This window comes from Pleurodeles waltl, chromosome 3_2, assembly GCF_031143425.1.
Source record: "Pleurodeles waltl isolate 20211129_DDA chromosome 3_2, aPleWal1.hap1.20221129, whole genome shotgun sequence".
Lineage (NCBI taxonomy): Eukaryota > Metazoa > Chordata > Amphibia > Caudata > Salamandridae > Pleurodeles > Pleurodeles waltl.
In genome coordinates this window covers 215,400,162-215,420,932 of record NC_090441.1, presented here as the reverse complement: position 1 = coordinate 215,420,932, position 20,771 = coordinate 215,400,162, and the positions used below count along the sequence as shown (strand labels likewise).

Below are 20,771 nucleotides of genomic sequence, written 5' to 3'. Positions count from 1 at the left end.
GGTTTGATGCTAATGTACGAAGGCAGGATGGGTTTAAAACTTTTGATAGATGGAACCAGTATCAAATGTCTAACTATGTGCAGCCTGATTTCCAAGATTCTGCTTATGCATAGGATTGCCTAGGATGGGGTAAGGAATCAGTTGAAGTTCCAGTAGGTCAGAGGGGTCCCTATGTTACAGCACATGCTTTGGGTTCTACTGATCAGTTTCTGGTTGATACAGGAGCTACTCGTAGCGCCTTGTCTAAACAATTGGTTCCAAGGGCTCCCCTGTCTGGCTTAACCATTACCTCAATAGGTTTCGATGGAACACCTTCCCCTAGCCCATTGTCACAACCACTTGCATTCCATGTTGATAAATTTACTGCTCCATGTTCGTTTTTGCTTTCTCCAAATACACCAGACAATATTGTGGGTCTTGATATAGTCAAGTATTTCAGGGCTACAATACGATGCTCTCCTGAAGGGGTGCGTGTTATTTTGAATGATAATCATCCTGTGATGGAAAGAGTTTGTCTTGTTAAAGAGGATATTGCATTAGCTTCACTCCCTAGTACTTTGTGGGCTACTTCAGATACTGATGTGGGACAAATGATTATTCCACCTGTACATATTAGTGTCAAGGAGGGAGCTGTATTGCCACGTTTGCCTCAATACAAAATTTCACAGGAGGGCGAAGAAGCACTCACACAAATTGTGCATGATCTTATTGCAGTTGGAGTTGTTGAGGAAGTTCTGTATAATGTTTGTAACAGTCCGATTCATCCTATTCTAAAAAAGGATACTGATACTAGGATTTACCGATTCATTATTGATTTACGAGAAGTGAATAAGATTGTGGTACCACAATATCCTGTGGTATCTGGCTTCAAACACTTCTTACTTTGGTTCCCCCGACAGCAACTACGTTCTCTGTTATAGACTTGAAGAATGCTTTATTTTCGATTCCTATTCATCCTGACATCCGATATTTGTTTGGTTTTACTTTGAATAAAGGTTCATATAGATTTTGCAGAGTTCCTCAAGGCTATACTGAGAGTCCTAGTATTTATAGTCAAGCGTTAAAAACAACAACTTGATTCTTTTGTTTTGCCTGAAGGTGTGGATCTCATACAATATGTTTATGATATTTTGTTGGCAGCTGATACCCCTGAGCAATGTGAAAAGTGCACTTTGTCCTTACTTTCTTTTCTTGCTTCACACCATCATAAAGTGTCACGAAAGAAATTGCAATATTGTAGACCAAAGGTGACCTATTTAGGTCACCTTTTGTCTAAGGAGGGCCGTGCACTTCCATCAGATCGTATTCAAGCAATTTTAGACACACCAGTACCCTCTACTCAGAAAGATGTTCGTGCATTCCTTGGTCTTACTTCTTTTTGTAGGCAATGGATATTAGGGTTTTCGCACATTGTCAAACCTTTGCTAGCACTTTTGACTAAAGATACTCCAATGCCCCTCCCATGGACAGATGAATGTGAGACTGCTTTCCGGCAGCTTCGACAAGCCCTTTGTTCAGCACCAGTGTTAGGTACTCCAGATTACACAAAGCCTTTTGCACTTTACGTACATGAGAAAGATGGATGTGCACTGTCAGTTTTAGTACAGACACATGGCAATAAGCAGCGTCCCTGTGCATATTTGTCAGCAGTACTTGATCCTGTCGCTCGAGCGTTGCCTGGGTGTTTTCGTTCAGTTGCGGCAACAGCTGTGTCAATACGTCAGAGTGAAGGGATAATTTTGTCACATAAGCTGTTCATGTTAGTACCCCATGCGGTTGATGCTCTTTTAAATCAAACAAAGACACAACATTTAACTAGCGCTCGCTTGACAGGATATGAATTGACATTGCTGGCTACTCACATTACACTGAATAGATGTGCAACACTAAATCCAGCCGCTTTGTTGCCATATCCGGTGACTCAGCCTCAGTCACAAGAAACACATGATTGTATATTCCTTACTGAAGAACAGACAAAGGGTCGTATTGATTTGCAAGATACTCCCCTTCCAGATGTAGACGGGGAATTGTGGGTTGATGGGTCTTGTTTGACGTTGCCAGACCTCAGCTGCATATGCAACCACCACAATACACACGGTAGTGGAGACAGCTCGTATACCACAGAAGACTGCTGAAGCAGCTGAACTAATAGCTTTGACACGGGCATGTGAGCTTAGTACTGACTTATGTGTGAATATTTATACAGACAGCCGCTATGCTTTTGGAGTGGCTCATGATTTTGGTTTGATTTGGAAGGAGAGAGGCTTTCTCACATCCCACGGGATGCAGATAATGCACGGAGAATTAGTGCATAACCTCTTGACTGCATTGACATATCCAAAGAAACTAGCTATTATGAAATGTAGTGCACACAAGAAAGTGACCGATAAGATAGGGCAAGGTAATGCCCTTACGGACCGTGTAGCACTTGAGACTGCGATGCAGTGAAGTACTACTTCTATGTATGTAGTGAAGTCACAAGCTGAACGTTGGCATAATGCTAGACAAGACGTATTAGATATACAGAAATCTGCTTCTGTGAAAGAACATGAGCAATGGTCTGAAGAAGGAGAATTGGATGATGAGGGCTGTTGGCGGAATAAGCAGATGGATAAATGGGAATTGCCTATAGCTTTTGTACAACCTATGGTTCAGATGACACATGGGCTGGCATATGTTGGAGCTTTAACAATCATGAAGTTGCTTACGCAAGTTCAGGAGCATCCAGAAATGTCCAGTACAGCTAAGAGAGTAGTGCAGTCTTGTTTGATCTGTTTACAATACAATCCTAGAAAAAGGGACACAAACTCCTGCAAGAGGGTTTGCTACACCAACTGCACCTTTCGAAGTTCTACAAATGAATTATATTCAGCTTGAATGCTGCAACAATTTAAAGTATGTCTTGGTGGTGGTATGTGCCTTCAGTAAATGGATAGAGGCGTACCCAACAAAGGATAATACTGCCATTACCACAGCGAAGGTGCTTTTGAAATAATTTTTCCCTAGGTTTGGTGTTTGCAAACTTTTATGGAATGATAACGGACCTCATTTTGTTGGGGAAGTTATTAAGTATGTCCTGAAAGGATTAGGGATCAAACAGAAGTTCCATGCGGTTTTCCACCCACAATCAGCAGGGTTGGTGGAAAGGTATAAAGCTACTTTGAAGCTGAAGTTAGCAAAGATACAGGCTTCCACATCTTTAACTTGGCCGGATGCATTACCGTTGGCATTATTGTCTATTAGGTCAGTGCCACACTCTCAAACAGGCCTTACCCCCTATGAAATAGTATTTGGAAGGCCAATGAACTTTTGGGGAGGTCCTAAGCCAAATTCTGTACATGATGTACCTTGTGTCCTGATGAATGATTATTTGGCACAGTTAACCGACAATTTGGTTTCTAATTATCAACAGGTTCGAGAAGCACTTCCTGACAGATCTACAGGTGAAGGCCATGAACTCCGACCTGATGACCAGGTGATAATTAAGTCCTTTGAAAGATCAAGCAGCTTGGAACCAAGGTGGCGAGGCCCAGAGCAGGTGCTCCTTGCAACAAGGACAGCAGTTCGAGTGGCAAACCAAAAGAATTGGGTCCATGGTACTCACTGCAAGAGAGTGCTACCTACCTTGGTGGAACCTGCTGTGCTGACCGATCATCGAGAGATCTTGACTACGGAGAAAGGCCATGCTATATCACCTGACAAATCTGCGGAGTTCTTCCCGGACCATACGATTTCTGGAGTATCGCAATATAATTTGAGACCGAGGAAAGAATATAAAGTGCTGAAAAAAACTGGTTGAGTTACCGCCCTGGGTTAGTGAAACGGAGAGCCAATGTGGCAAGGGGGGGGATCAGTCATGCATGAGAGTAGTGACACCCGTCTTGGACCGTGGTGAAGAAATCAGCTTCTGCCCAGGGATAAGAGCTCCAACGATTGTTTTTAATTAATTTCTGGAAGGGTCGATTATCACTGTTTCTAAAATTAATAACAAAGTGATCATTAGTACAAGGGGGTTTGTTGTTGTTTTGGTGGTTATAGCAATAATCACCTGGTTTGTTGAAAAGACGGCTCCTGCTCGTGAGTTTTTTGTTGCCACTACTCCAGTACCAGAGGATCACTATTACTTTACGCTTCCCTATCAGGAGCAGAAGCACCGTCAATCGTACTTCAATAATACTTTCATTCAGATGTTGCATCATACTCATAATGCTACAAATACTACTAACTGTTGGGTATGTGGAATGATACCTGCGCATCAAAAGAAAGGAGGAACACCTTTTATTCCTCTTCCTTTTCCACACAATGGTTCTTGTCAAGCTTGGTATACGCTTTTGTTTGCATCTGGAAAACGTACAGAGGGCGGACTTCTTTTTCGCCTTAATAAAGTATGCTACCAAGACAAAGATGGGTATCCCCAAGCCAAAGGAACTAAATGGGAATGAGAAGAGTATCAACCGGACAATGTTTCAATACCGTCCGCCAAGGTACCGCCGCTGAATGACCGCACCGCGGTCAAAAGACCGCGGCGGCCATTTAGACATTTCCTCTGGGCCGGCGGGCGCTCTCCAAAAGAGCGCCCGCCGGCCCAGAGGAAATGCCCCTGCAACGAGGACGCCGGCTCAGAATTGAGCCGGCGGAGTTGCAGGGGTGCGACGGGTGCAGTTGCACCCGTCGCGTATTTCAGTGTCTGCTTAGCAGACACTGAAATACTTTGCGGGGCCCTCTTACGGGGGCCCCTGCCGTGCCCATGCCATTGGCATGGGCACGGCAGGGGCCCCCAGGGGCTCCGCGGCACCCCCTACCGCCATTCTGTTCCTGGCGGGCGAACCGCCAGGAACAGGATGGCGGTAGAGGGTGTCAGAATCCCCCATGGCGGCGCAGCAAGCTGCGCCGCCATGGGGGATTCTAAGGGCAGCGGTAAAACGGCGGGAGACCGCCGGTTTGCCTCTTCTGACCGCGGACGAACCGCCGCGGTCAGAATGCCCTGACTATGCATAGTGGTAACTATGGATAACTATGCCCGCCGACCCTGGCCCCGGCGGTCTTAGACCGCCGGGGTCAGAATGACCCCCCATATGTCTTCACAAATATAAGAGATTCTGACAAGAAAGAACAATTTGTGATTTCTGTTACAAAAACTAAAGCAGATTTATGTATACGTAGCATTGGGCGAATTCCAGTGGGGACAAGCAATTATACCTTGATTTTAACTATTCAGGGTGTAAATAATAGTAGTTTTACAGCTTCACATAATACATATTTTGTTTGTGGTAACTATGGATATTACCAACTACCTGTTGGGTGGTCAGGTGTGTGTTATGTATCTTTTCTATTACCCCCTGTGTTTTTGGCACCTGCATCATATCACTGAGATTTTAAACTGTTCAATGACATCATTAAAAATAGATATAAAAGGACAATAATTGCAAATGAGGTAGACCAAACGGACACTAGCCTGCAACAATATGTTGATTTTAATTTAGGGTTGTTCTCCTTTGTGGGTGCTGCGTTAAACAGTAGGAAAATGAGACGATTGATTAGGGTCATGGAAGCTGTTACCAATCAGGCAGCTCTGGCACTTGAGAATATTACAGAGGAGCTCCAAATTGCGAGGATTGTAGCGCTCCAAAATAGTATGGTACTAGATGTGATATTAGCTGATCGAGGTAGTGCACGTCGCATCATCGGTAGTAGTTGCTGCGTTTTCATTCCAGATCACTCACCTTCAGTATATGATGCAATATCTAAATTGCATAAAATTGCTGCAGAAATTCACAGAGACTGGTACTTGGACTTTTTCTGGATGGTTTTGGGCTCTTGTTTCCGCTTGGGGCTGGAAACTACTGACTATCCTGTGTGTAATGATTGCAATATTTATCACATGCTGTATCTGTATTCAGTGTGGTCCAATGTTCTGCTCCATGTGTATTACTGCTTGTATGCCTACCAAAATAAATATTACAGAAATGAAAGCACAGCACATGTTAGATAAGGAAATAGCTGAAATGATGAGCATAAATATACAAGATGAATATTTAGATTACAAAAGAAAGACAAATGTCTTCAGCTAATGCTGAAAGGGGTGTCTGTTATAATTTAGTAGCGATTAGATTAAGTATTAGCAGAAGACATCTTGTATTTAGCAACTATTGTGAACATTTCGCGGAATCCATTTTGTATTCATGTCAGCCATTATCTCTGCCACATACTGCCATGTGCTCAGTCCTACCTTCCTGTTAACTACTCTTGAAAATCTGTCTAGTGACAAGTTATATTTGAGCATCTCCCACTTTGCACATGCCCAGTAAGGTCTTCAGCTGTAATTAGTAACAGACAGTAATGTGTCTACTAGTCCTTGAAAACTGTTAGCCCCTCCTACCTGTCAACTGTGCATTTCCATATGACCTTTTATGTATATAAGTCTTGCTTCTATAATTGTACCACCTTCTTTTAGCCCCTGCGTGGGTATAAAAGGACCATGCTCTCTTAGTTCAGTGTGCTACTTCAAACATTACCGAAGGGTGCTGTTTGAACTGTGGTACCACCTCATGAGGTTTGATAAACTTTGTCTTTTATTTCAGTTTCTGTGCCAACTTCTTCCTATATGGTCTGAGGACTTTGTGCAGAGAAGGGCCCACCCCTTGCACTAGTAGGCCTTGCTTAGGCTTACTTTGACATTGTGGGTGGGATAGGAAGGGGATCTTCCACAGGGATGTGCCTGTGAGCGCCCTATCCATAAACAGCCACCTCTTTTCGGACTCGTCTCTTGACCACTCTACTAAATAGTGGAGTTGGGTGGCTTGAAAATAGTGCAGCAGGTTGGGCACCCCAGCCCCCTTTGTGATGGCGATTGATAGCATAGGGTGCCACACACGCGAGGCCGTATCCCTGCTCAAATGAAATGGTAAAAATCTCTGTAAAGATTGAAACGTTACCAGGAGAGACTCAACCGGTAGGGTTTGAAAGAGGTATAAGATTCACAAAGGATCATCATTTTCAGGGCAGCAACACGGCATAACCATGAAATCGGGGATGATTGCCATTGGGCCAGGCTGCGTCGCATTTGCTGTACCAATAAGCGGTAGTTAACAAGGGTAGTGTCCGAGATGGTCGGAGCAAGCTTGAGCCCTAGATAAGGGATACTCTGTCTATCCCAACATATTGGAAACTGCCTTTCCAGATACTGCTGGTCCGCAAGAGGGACCGCAATATTAAGGGCTTGGGATTTCTGAACATTTACGCGGAAGCCGGAGATCTTCCTGAACTGCTCTATTTCCTGCAGAAGAGCTGAAAGGGCCACCTTGGGATTACTAAGGACACTAATACTTCATCCACGCATAAAGCAAAGATGTGCACTTCGCCTCCAAATGTCACACTTGTTATATTTGGATTTGAGTGTACTCTCTGTGCAAACCGCTCCAATAGTACCCCTGTCTGGTGCCTCTGCATATGGGAAATGATTGGGAGGAATGTCAGTTCACCCACACCGTCGCCCACAGTTTGCTATAGGTGCTAGAAATGGAGGGCCAAAACCAAAGTGGGTTAATGTTGCGGTCAGGTAAGGCCAATGCACTATGTCGAAGGCCTTCTCAATGTCCAGGGTTAAAAGCATAATGTCCCTATGAGCCCGACCTGCCTTATCTATTAAGTGAAAAATGCCTTTTGTGTTGTCCCCACATTGGCGATGCTTCACAAATCCATTTTGGTCTGGATCAATCAGACCCGGTAGAAGCGGGTTCAGGCAGGTAGATAGAATACCAGTTAGCAGCTTACTGTCCGTATTAAATAGTAATTTGGTCGGTAGGACCTGCATGATTGAGGGCCCTTCCCAGGCTTAGGAAGAACCACAATGGACGCCTCCAGCATTGAGGGTGGAATGGAATCAGGGCCTGTTATGGCATTAAATAGGCCTGGCAAGATGGGTGCAATTGGAAGCAGAAGGTTTTATTAAATACAGAAGGGAACCCATCCGGGTCCGGGGATTTATGAAGCTTGGTTTTGGCTACTGTCGCAATAACTTCTTCTGTTTTAAATGTGCCCTCCAGCTGTGCCACCCGGTCTGGTGCCAGCTGAGCAGTGGGAGCATCCCCGAGATAGGTCTCGGAACCATCCCCCACCGCGGTGTCAGCGGTGTACATGGTTTCATAGAATTGACAGAAGGCCAAAGCTATGTCACCGCGTATATTCCGCTCTGTCTTGGCCTAGGCCTGCCAATTGTTTACGAGCCACCTCCAATTGCCTTCAGATCTTCGGCGCCCCAGTACGCTTATGGATCTGTTCTAGATCTAGCACCTGTTTGGTCATCCTTTCCCTTTTCTCTTCCTAATCTTGTTATCCGTAACTGTAATTGCTATGAGCTCTCCTCTAATGACCGCCTTTAGAGCCTCCCACAGAAGAGAAACTTGGCAGCCTGGAACATCACTGAGTGCCAAATATCTGGAAATAGCTTGTTCTATTTGTTTAACGAATGCCAGAAGCTGCAAAAGAGCTTTGTTCAGTTGCCACGGGCGAAACTGTCTTTGGAGAGGAGGAAGCTCCAGGGTCAAAGACACTGCAGAGTGGTCCGACAAGCAGCGGGTTGTATATCGATGGTTGACAGTAAGGAGTGTATACCTGTAGTTCCTAAAAAAATAGTCTACTCTAGTGTACGTTTTATGGGCATGTGAGTAGAAGGTGTAATGCCTAGACTAGATAGGACTCTCGCCACAGATCTTGGAGTCCCAACTCCCCCACCAGCCTAATCCCTTCTGCTGATAGCGTTCACGCTACCCATCTGCGTGGTGCCGATCTGTCCGTCTCATTGTGGGGGACTAGGTTCAGATCTCCTCCCAGTTAAAGTAATTTGTCTGGAATGGCTGTCGCCTCCAACAGAGTTCGTTGGGTTAATCGTTTTTGACCCTCATTTGGTGCATAAATGCACTTCACCACAATAGTGTAATTAGCAATGTGTATCGTGTAAGGCAAAAACTTCCCCTTGACCTCCAGAACCTTATCTCCCACCTTACCTCTGAATGAGCAGGAAACTAATATGGCTACCTCGGATGTCTGTTTATCTGCTGAATTGAAAGACTGGTGAGGGAACGCTCTGGATCGTATTCTATGGCCGTCCCTGGCTAAGAGATGTTTCTCCTGTATAAGTCATATGTCAGCCTTCAAATGCTCTATGTGTGAGAGGACCGCCATACATTTGACTGGATTGTTAAGACCCCTAACATTAAGGGTCAATACAGTTAACTTACTGTGAAGAGCGGTAGAGTGCGATCCTTCTAACATAGTAGTGTAGCCCTGGGAGAGTGATAGGAAGTCCCACCACCTGTCCTCCTATGATCGTATCCCTCTTAGGTTGCTGGCTGACACTGTGAATGTGCTCCCCCCCCTCTAAGAACAAAAAATCCCCAACCCTGAAAGAACAGCATAAACATAGTTCAACAGCTCTGAACTAACCCAGAATAGTCTCTGTGGGCAATCCTATAAATGAAATTCTAATCCCACCTGAGTCCACCGTCTCTTCCATTGGTCCCGCCATCCCTCACCCATTTCCTCTCTGTATCTGGCCCTCCAATAGCCAGAAGTGTGTTGTGGTCCAAGAATCTTCACACCTCTGCATCCCCCGATAGGGTCTCGAGCACCGCCCTCATCTCATAGTCTCTGGGTCCAGGCTGAGCGCGCCCGGCGATGTCCTCTGGCATCTCAGGGTCCTCCTTTGTTGTCAACTGAGTCGGCTTATAGGGGTACTTCACTCGCAGGGCCTTGCACGCTGCCTCCAGTGAGGGATGCTGGTGCACGGTTCCATCCAACCAGAAGATAAGCTGAAATGGGTGGCCCCACGAGTATGCTTTTCCTTTTTCTCTGAGGAATTTAGTGACTGGTCTGAAATCTTTACATTTTTGCAAGGTGATCAAGGAGAGGTCTTGGTAGAAAAGCAATGTGTGGCCCCTAAACTTCCCTGGATGCACATCCCTAGCTTTGCGTAAGATCTGTTCTTTAAGTTGGAAGTCATGAACGCAAGCTAGGATGTCCGCCGGCAGGGCATCATTTCTGCAAGGGGGGACCCACTCTATGAACGCTGTTGAGCTTGATGTCTTCCTCAGGTGGTGTCTCCATCAGCTGAAGGAACAGGGCTGTGACATAGGCATTTATGTTTAATTCCTCTGTGCCACTCGGGCCTCTCTGATCCTGATATTGCTCCTGCAGGACAAGTTTTCCAAATCCTCTGCATGCGCCTGGAGGTCGATCTGTTGCTCTCTTAGGTGGATGATCTCTTGCTGGAGCAGCTCTATGTCCCCATCTCGAGCAGTCTCTCTATCATCCATGGAGGAGAGCCTTTCGCCCAGCTCTGATACCTCGCGTCAGACCTCTCTTAGATCCTGGGAGAGCTCTCATTTTACCACCTGCAGGTCCTCCTCAAGAGACTAGAAAAGGGCCTCCAAGAAAAAGCGCGCGAGAGGAGAGCACCCCACCGTTGGTCTACATGGGTTTGGAGAGCATCTCCCTCAGGGTGGGGTCCTTAGCACGGGTCATGCTGATCTAGGTGATAAGCTGTATCCAGGCACCGTTGCTATGGATCCCGATGGCAGGGGTCACAATGGAATCCATGCTCTATGTTGGGGGGTGTCTCACGGGCTCTCATGCTGTCTCACACATCCCACTTCTGTCGTTCTAATGGGTGCCGAGTAGCGGGGGCCCACAAGGCAGGCCATCCCAGATAGGCACAAGCAATACCTTAAACTAGGGCATAAAACTAGGGTTCTAGTCCTTTAGCGCCCCAATCAGGCTCCTTACTAAAAGATGATACAGGTTTGCGAGATTATGTGGTTTTTAGACAATTCTAATGATGTTTCATAGCACTAGAGGGACATTTGAGGGTTGGCAGTGGGTTCAGAAGGTACTGAAGGAGTTTTTGAGTATGCTGTGATTGTGGAACACTTGAGGTAGTTTTCGGTGGACAAAAGAGATTTTTGTGGACATGAGCATGTTTCCCTGGGCTTGGGGACTATTTTCATAAGACACTGAGTTCAATGAGTCTCAAGGTAATTTTTTGAGAACTGAAGTAATGTTTCTGAAAACCAAAAGAAGCTTTTAAAGACTGTGGGTGTTTTGAGAAGAAGCACATCGACCTCAGCACTGTTCGGAAGACAGGAGAGTAGCTACGATGTGGTCTACATATAATAATTGTATGAGGTAGTACTGCTCGGGCAGCAGAGTGGATTTGTGTGAGCTCAGTACTGACATTTCCACACTGCAGTCAGATCTGCTCCTTACACACTGAGAGGAGGACAATAAAGCAACCTTACCTGTCCAGGGTACTTCTAACATCCTGCAAAACAGAAGAAAAAGCAGACAGGCATCAGTTTCCACAACATATTTTAAATTCCTGCAGACGTTTAGGTACAATATAAGTTGTGAAATTCAAGTTCAGTTACACACATGGGAGTATGTTCTGAATAGGGTCACATGACATAGCACAGCTTGTGATATCCCAAATGGTCCCACAAGAGAGCAGAAATTCTAAATGAGGGCAGATGACAGCACAATCTGCTATATTCTGAATGCATCATGTATTATAGTCTAGAGTTCCTGAGATCAGACGTCAGACCTGTTATAACTGCTGCATCAATTGAGAAACAACTAGTGTCTGTACTCAAAGTATACCACGCCAAAAATACTTCTAACACACTTGTATGGGATTAAATGTAAATAAACAAGGGCTTTGGATAAAGGGCAGGATAAGATCCTTAGGTCTTTTGTGTCTGTTAGAAAATGTCCACTCATACAAGCTACAGTGCTAGAACTGGGTATAACCAGTACTCAGGAAAAAGCCATTGTGTCTACATACCGTGGTGTTTTTGTTTAAAACAGGAGGCTCCAAATGCTCTCTGAGAACTGATCACACTGTAACTGGAACAGTCTCAGTCGACAAATGATGTTCTATGTATAAAACTGGACTTCCCTCTGAACTGTTTGAATTTGAAGAACAAATTATGAAATGTGTAAGAAATTGGGTCTTTGGTTGTCAGTCAGGTTACCCCCTGTCCAAGCAAAGACCCTCACTCTAGTTATGGTAAGTCACACACAATACAAATTATCCTGTGCCCACCCTCTGGTAGCTTGGCACAGAGCAGTCAGGCTTAACTTAGAAGGCAATGTGTAAAGTATTTGTGCAATAAATCATGCAATATTACAGTATAGCACCATACAAATACACCACACAGTGTTTGGAAAAATATGTAATATTTATCTGATAAGATGCAGGTCAAAACAGTCAAGATGCAATAAGTATACGTTGAAATATCACTGTAAAAATTATATAAAGTGTCTTTTGTCTCTTAAAAAGTAACACATGTCTCTTGCAAGCACAAAGTACCTGGTTTGCGTTCAAATTCTCCACAAGGGACCACAGAGGAGGGGATGCGTGGAAAACGGAGAGGTGTGCGTCGATTTCTGCGGCCACACACAGTTGATGCATCATTTATTTTCCACGCAGAGATGCCTTTGCATCGATTTCCGGTACGCGGACTTGGATCCTCTTCGGGTTCCGGGGTTTTCGGACGCCCCGGGGACGATGCGTTGAAATCCGGTGCTTGCAGGACAAAGTCACAAGGGCTGCGTCGATCCGGTGGGCGATACGTGGAAATTTCTACCGCACGACAGGTGCTGCGTCGATTCCTCTCAGGAAGTCGGGCTGCATCGTTTGGGCTCAGATTTACGGCGATCCGGTGGTCCGTGTGTTAAATTTCCGGTTGCAACGCTGCCGCTGCATCTATCGTCTCCTTGCGAAGTCAGGCTGCGTCGTTCCGGTTTGGCGTGCAGTGATTTTCTCACTGCGATGCAGGCTGTGCCTCGATTTTCGCTGCACAAGGAATTCTTTGCAGGAATGAAGTCTTTTGGGTCCTGAGACTTCAAGGAACAGGAGGCAAGCTCTATCCAACCCCTTGGAGACCACTTCACAGCACAGCCAGAGAGCAGCAAGGCAGCAGGGCAACAGCAAGGCAGCAGTCCTTCTCAGAAAAGCAGTACATGTGAGTCCTTTGGGCAGCCAGGCAGTTCCGCTTGGCAGGTTGCAGGTTCTGGTTCAGTGTTTCTTCTCCAGTGGTATCTTGTCCAGAAATGTCTGAGTTGGTAGGGTCAGAGACCCTGCTTGAATACCCAAATGCGCCTTTGAAGTGGGGAAGACTTCAAAGAGTGGCTTAGAAGTGCACAAGGTCCCCTTTCAGTTCCATCCTGTCTGCCAGGGTCCCAGTAGGTGGTGTGGCAGCCCTTTGTGTGAGGGCAGGCTACTGTCCTTTGACATGTAAGTGTCAGGCCCTCCACCCTCCCAGCCCAGAAACACCCATTCAATATGCAAATGTATGCAAGTGTGACTGAGCATCCTGTGTTTGGGGTTTGTCTGAGTAAATGCACAAGGAAGCTGTCAACTTACCCAGCCAGACGTGGATTGGAAGGCACAGAAGGATTTAAGTGCAGAGAAATGCTCCCGTTCTAAAAGTGGCATTTCTAAAATAGTAATATTAAATCCATCTTCACCAGTCAGCAGGATTTTGTATTACCATCATGGCCATACTAAATATGACCTTGTTACTCCTTTCAGATCAGAAGCTACACTCAAACAGTCTATGAGGGTAGCTCTAATGTTAGCCTATGAAAGGAGCAGGCCTCACAGCAGTGTAAAAATGAATTTAGGAGTTTTACACCACTACCAGGACATATAAACTACTCGGGTACATGTCCTGCCTTTTACCTACATAGCACCCTGCCCTATGGGTTACCTTTGGCCTACCTTAGGGGTGACTTATATGTAAAAAAAGGGGAGTTTAAGGTTTGGCAAGTACTTTTAAATGCCAAGTCGAAGTAGCAGTGAAACTGAACACACAGGACTTGCAATGGCAGGTCTGAGGCATGGTTGGAGGGCTACTTAGGTGGATGGCCCAATCAGTGCTGCAGGCCCACAAGTAGCATTTACTCTATAGGCCCTGGGCACCTGTAGTGCACTTTACTGGGGACTTACAAATAGATTAAAGAAGCCAATTGGGTATAAACCAATGTCACCATGTTTTAAGGGAGAGAGCATATGCACTTTAGCACTGGTTAGCAGTGGTAAAGTGCGCAGAGTCCTAAAACCAGCAAAAGCAGTGTCCAAAAAGTGGAGGAAGGCAGGCAAAAAGTTAGGGGTGACCACCCTAAGGCTGTCAGGTCTAACAAAATGAATGGACAGAAGTAATTCTATGTCATGACCGGAGGGGAGGATTATGCTTTTCTTCCTTCACTCTAATCAATAGCAGCCATATTAAAACTTTATGATAAACTACAAATCCCAAGAACCTTTGGGAATGGAACAGGCAAAACATCCAATCAAACATAGGCATTAGTCCATGATCAATCAGAGCCCAGCAAAGACCCATACAGTCCATTATCCATCTTGTCCAGTCTGCTTTCTCCGCTGCTTGCAATTCTTGATTTCTCTTTGGAGAAATAGGTGTGCATGTCATTTCTTATCAATACTGGCAGTTTGCTTGACAAGAGTTTTGGGTATTGAAATTGAGGTGGGACCATTCTACGCTCCTATCACGGCAGACTGATTGGTGCCGCTCCTCATCGAGGTGCAGGCTTCTGCCCCCTAGGTCTCGCCTAGATACGGCGTGGTTAGTGGCCGTGATGCACGAGCTTTGGCTTCTCCTGTCAGTGAAGTCAGAGTCAGGCCCTGCGTCGCCTGGAGTCTTTGGAACGGGGAGAGAGAGACATCTCACAGAGCTTTGGGTCTGTTTAATAGAGGTCGGTAGTGGAAGTACCTATGCCCCCCCCTCGGGGTCAATATTGACAGCGGCTGCGCCACAGATTGCTTTCTATGATAGGGACACACTCCCAGACTGCCTTTCCCCCGCGATCGTGTCTGCTCCTGGGGGTGAGTGTCCCTGGGCTTAGAGCCCTCACATTGAAAATCATTGGCTGGACCTCCCACCCCATATTGCAGTTTTGACCCGTCAGAACTCCTCTGGGGTTATAAATCACCTCTAATGGCCAATTGGCACTTTAAAGTGGTTTGGCTGTATATTCAAGTGTTTACTTATAAACTAGCACACCGCCGCCTCATTCCCCACTTGCACCTATTTTTAGCATACATGGAGGTTTCGGGGGATCAGCAGTCGAAAGCAGACCCCTTAGAATTCCTGCCCTGGGAAGATGAGTTTTATGAGGAGGTAGACACCTTAATTTACCAAACTGTTGCTGGGGCCCTGGGCCCCTTGCAACAGCACCTGGTGGATCAAATTGTGAATGCCTGCACCCATATTTCTAATCCCATGAAGGAGCCCTATGCACCCTCTGGGATCTTAGGCGCCTTCCATTCAGCCCCAGATCCAGACCCTGTGAGTGCCAACCTTCCTTGCATGGATGGCATTGACTATGATGCTGTCGCTCGCCTTAAGCAAGCTTTCTTGGCTACCCCACCCCAATCCCGGGTCCTACAAAACGAGCCTTATTTCCCGGGACCCTCAAAATGATGAGGCCCCTGTGGACTCAGATGATGAGGCAGGGGCCTCCAGACCTTGGTATCCATCCATCCTTTACTCTGAAAACCCAGAGACCCAGGATCACGGCTTGGACATGCTTGACCACAATGACATCCTCTACCTTTAATCCTCTGAGTGGGCCCCAGCAGAAAAGGTAGCCAGCTATGTGGCAGGTCACCTTAGAAAGCCCCTGGAGAAAGAAGCCTGCAGTCGCCTTTGGGCCGAATGTCTCTGCCCTGGATTGGAGGGTAAATTCTCCCTGACTCCCGACATTGACTCCATAATAGCAACTTTCCTGGCAAAAATAAAAAAAGACCACGAAAAGGGCATATTCCATTCCTGGAGGGCTTTTCAGGATAAGCTTTTGGATACTATTGGCACCCTTACCAAGATCCTTGACGTGGCTGAAGATGCCAAGGCCACAAGTTCCCTTATTTTACCAGAGTCCCTTTCAGAGTGGGCACAGCACACTATCATCTTCTTAGGTGGCGTCAATTGCACGCTTTCCACACAGTGCTGCCGCTCCATGTTGATTAAGGTGGACCTGAAGCACCGGGACCATGCAACCTCAGAGGTGGGGTTATCGCCCAAGGGGAACCCTTTATCAAAGAGTTTGTGAACACCTTCATCTCCCTAGACTAGGCCAGGTGCTCCATAAAGAAAGTCTTTAACTCTCAGGTTTTCCAAGGGGCCAGTCAAGGCGGAGGCCGCTCGGTCAGCCATGCACTTTCCCAATACCCTTCCATCAGCAAGGCTCCAGATGAGGCTCCTTTCAGGACCAGACCAGATTCACCAACTTCTACCCCACCAGATGGCAACGCATCCAGAGCAGAGGATTCAAAGGGAGCTCCGCTTCCTCCAGTTCCACTGAGTGTTCATCCTTCCTCTCTTATAAAAGTGCGGTCAGATGGGGGTTTTCCTCCAGGTCTGGAGATCCTTCACAGCAGATGCTTGGGCTTTACATATGGTCCAATAGTTCCAAATAGAATTCTATGGTGTCCTTCATCAGGAACCATGGCCACATCCCCTTCAGTTTTCCCCTCGAGAGGCAGCCCTCATAGACAAGGAAGTCTCTTACCTACTGAACAAACGGGCTATTCCCCCGATGGTCTCACATCCCCATGGGTTCATCAGCAACATCTTTCTGGTGGACAAAAGGAATGAAGGACAATGCTCAGTCATCAACTACCGAGAATTCAATGAATGGCTTCTCTACTGCAATTTCAAGAAGGAGAGGATCCACTTCCTCAAAGACGTGTTACATCCCTCAGACTGGTTGGTCTCCTTGTACCTCAAAAACGTGTACCTATCGATTCCAATTTTTCCCCTGCATTAAAGGTTCCTCCAGAATGTTTGGTGCAAACAAATGTTCACATTTTCCACTCTGTCTTCTATGCCCCTAGTGCTTCACGAAGGTTCTCAAACCGGTTGGGGAACACATAAGGGCACAGGGGATATGCCTTCTCATCTACCTGGATGACATGCTGATAATGGATAAATGTCCACGTCGTCTCTCTCGCCAACTTCAAACAGTCATTAACCTCCTGGAGAGGCTAGGCTTTGTGAGAAGTGAGAAAAAGTCACTCCTGGTTCCTTCCCAGAGAACAACTTTCCTGGGCTTCGTCATAGACTCTACTATGACTGTCCACAGCTTTCCATCACAGAAGGTGGCGAAGATTTGACACAAGTTGATGAAGACCCTAGCCAAACCTCACTGAGGCAGATCGCTTGCCTGGTGGGCTGCCTGTCATCGTCCATCTAGGCCATCTTTCCAGCGCCCCTCCATTACTGAGCCTTACAGAGAATAAAGACTTCTCATCTGAAGAAAGGATGAATTTACTACCAACTGGTGTCTCTTTCAGATGAGGTGCAGGAAGAAATCATCTGGCAGCTGGCCCACAAGGAAGCATGAAAGAACAGATGCCGCAGACCGTCCCACGCATCCACAGAACTACAACTGGCAGCAGATCATTTTTGCACCTCGCCACCTAGTCGTGGAACACTCTTCCCACCCACCTGCATCAGACCAAGGACCTCTTTACCTTCAGGAGACTACTCAAGACCTGGCTGTTCGAGCAGTAGCAGCGCCCCCTCCCTCCTCAGAGCCTTGAGACCCTCACGGGTGAGTAGTGCACTTTATAAATTCTTTGACTGATTGAGAGTGATTTTAGGTTCGACCCCAGACCTCATTATAGAACTGGATTCCAGCAGGTCAGTTTGGGGAGCCAGATGCAGAGTTTCAACAGGGCTCTACTCAAGAACAGCTTTAAGCGTTTAACTGGCCCTTTCATGGTACGATGTTGGACAAAGAACAAGAATCAGTTGTGTATCCTTCTCAAGATGAACAATGTGGCAGTGGTCTGATATATCAACCATTTGGGGGGCACTCATTCCAAGGCTCTCCCCGACCTCGCAGCCAATTTTTGACAGCATCGTCTGGATCATCAAATCTCAGTCACAGTGGAATATCTCCCCTGGCAAGCGAAGCGAATAGGCACTCCCATCATCTTTGGTATTCCAGCCTGTGGAAACTGCATCCAGAAGTCTTTGCTGGGTACCTCTCTCTGTAGACCTTTGGTATGCTGGCTGGACCACCAACTACCCCGCTTCTTCAGTTAGAGACCGGACCCGTTGGTGGCAACGACAGATGCCTTCCTTCAGGATTGGAGTAAGGAGAAGGGTTACACATTCCCTCCATTTGAAATGATCACTTGGTCTTTGGCTCAAATCAGGCAGCAACATGCAGAAATACTGTTGCTCATACCTTTTTGGAGATCTCAAGTCTGGTTTCCAGCTCTTCTGAAACTTTCCTGGAATTTTCCAATCAGTCTCCCCCTGCTTCAGAACCTTGTTCTCAACCCGGATCAGATTCCACACTGACTGGTGGTGAAGGCTCCTTGACCCTGATGGCGTGGCAGATTACAGGAGATGATGGTTGACCCTGGGCCATTCGAGACAAGTTGAAGACCTCTTGTCCAAGGCTTGGGCCGGCAGTACAGTCAAACTTTACAGGGTGGTATAGACACAATGGACACGCTGGTGCATGCAAAGGGGTGTAGATCCTGTGGTTGCAGATGGAGTTCAAGTGCTTGATTTCTTGGCTAGTCTGGTAACAAAAGGTTTAGCGTATTGATCCATCAATATCTTCCGTTCCACTGTTTTGGTGGAACACGTTACTGATGGGGGGGGACAACCTTTTGCCCGCCGCCTCCTTCGAGGTATTTTTCTCTTGCTTTTCCCAGAGCCATGTTATTTGGCTATTTGGGATGTCAACCAGGTGCTCCAGGTGCTGAACCTTTTCTTGTCTTGGTAACCAAACAGATTTTGTCCCGATAGGAGCTTTCGGCTAAATTAGCAATGATTTGTGTCTTGCATCTTGCAGGAGGGTCTGAGGTGTTCGAGTCCTGGACATATATGGGGTGCACCTTCTCCCATCTGGAGTTTCCTTTAGGGTAGATAGGAGGATCAAGTCCAATACCAGGGTTATTTTTTATCCTGCATGTCCAGATTCCCCTAAACTGTGTGGTGCAATGCCTCAAGGCGTATGAAGAGATGTCTTCTGAGTTTCGCCCATCTGGTGAGCACCAGGTCCTGATTGCGTTGCAGAAACTGCACAGGGTGGTCTCTTCCCCTCCCACAGAATGGTGGGTGCCGTGGGTCATGTAGGAGGTTCGCATTGATCACAAGGTGTTTGGAGCGCATTCCGTTTGAGGGCCAATGGCTTCAAAGGTTTTTAGCCCGAGTGCCCATTTGGAGGATATTATGAATTCAGCACACTGGTTTTGGACTCCACTTTTAAGAGGTTCTATTTTAAGCTGGTGCTGAATATGGTTCATTTAGTCATGAGCAATCTTTGAACCAGCATAATCCTCGCCTCCATTCCTGACAAAGAATGAAAAATGTCCGACCTGTCATAATGGAAAGATTCAATTCTATTAAGGACACAGGGACAAGGACTATCGCACCCGGCGAGAATCTTGACCCCCAACCTTCATATGACTGGTAGGTAATCATGTTTCCTATGGTGCTATTATATGTTATATGATGCAGTGTTGTAATACAGCGTTATGACCGTGATGTTAAGAAAGCTGTTTTGCGAAGGTGTCTCTGACATGGAACCTGATATTGATGCTTCTCTTTCTTCCTAAGGACTGAGACTGGGAAACAGCACTCATGATGGATGTGCAGTGGCTGATCTCGAGCGAAGACAGAGGCTGGGACAGCATGGACAATGGACTTTATGGGTCTCTGCTGAGGCCTGATTGGTCATGGGCTAATGCCTATGTTTGATTGGAGGCTTTGTCAGTTCTATTGCCAAAGGTTCTTGGGACTTGTAGTTTATCATAAAATTTGAATATGGCTGCTATTGACTACAGCAAAGGAAAGAATACCCCTCACCTCCATGTTCTTAATAGAAATACAACTGTCCATTACAAAAGCTAGCAAATTTTTCATTCAGGTTAGGAAATCTTTAAGACCACGAGCCATGGAGCTTAATTGCAGCAGTTTTAATAAACAGCACTGAAGCTGGTGAAAAAGCATGAAACTATTTGTTGATACCGCTGCACCAAAGTACGTAAGCATAATTCGCAATGTGACCATTCTACGAGAAGCGTCTTTCTTAATCTGCACACTCATGGTTTGTCGTTAAATGTAAATAAGGGAAGGTGGGACGTGCTAGCGGGATTGACCCAAACTACACACACTGTAGTAGTTATATTCAGTCTCAACCAGTTAATGAATGTAACCAGTGCTCATTCCATTGTTAAAGTTCCATTGATAATTAGGAATGTACAAATGTGTCAATATTGTGACATTTCAGTTTAGGAATGGAACAGAAATATATTTATATTTTACATTGTTTTAACAATGTTTATATTTGAAATCCATAGGAAATTTGTAACAATGAAAATTAATCTATAAACACATTCTGAATGAGGTCAGGCAACACAGCACAGTGTGAGATTCTGAACGGCGTCATATGATGAAGTACAGCTTGTGAGTTTCTGAATGGGATCACATGACAGTCTCTGATATGCTAAGTGGGATCACTTGATGCAGGACAATAGGTTAAATAATGCAGCCCAGACTCCAATATTTCAAAAAGGGCCGTGTGACAGGGCACAATCTGTTATATTCTGAATACTGGTTCATGGCACCGCGCCATCTGTGACACTCTGATTCCGGCCACACAACAAGGTACAGAGTCTGAGATTTTGAACAAGGTCACAGGATAGCACAGCTTGTAATATTTGATATTCTGAA

The 20,771-nt window shown here is 46.0% G+C and overlaps 1 protein-coding gene across 1 annotated transcript in view; it reads right to left on the bottom strand.

The window, feature by feature from the left end:
- LOC138286711 (E3 ubiquitin-protein ligase TRIM39-like) overlaps positions 1 to 20,771 on the bottom strand; it is a 321,119-nt gene that overhangs the window by 174,519 nt on the left and 125,829 nt on the right. Inside the window, exon 4 of the mRNA XM_069227216.1 lies at positions 11,295 to 11,317. Coding sequence (XP_069083317.1) covers positions 11,295 to 11,317 — 23 coding nt within the window. The remainder of the gene's footprint in view (positions 1 to 11,294; positions 11,318 to 20,771) is intronic.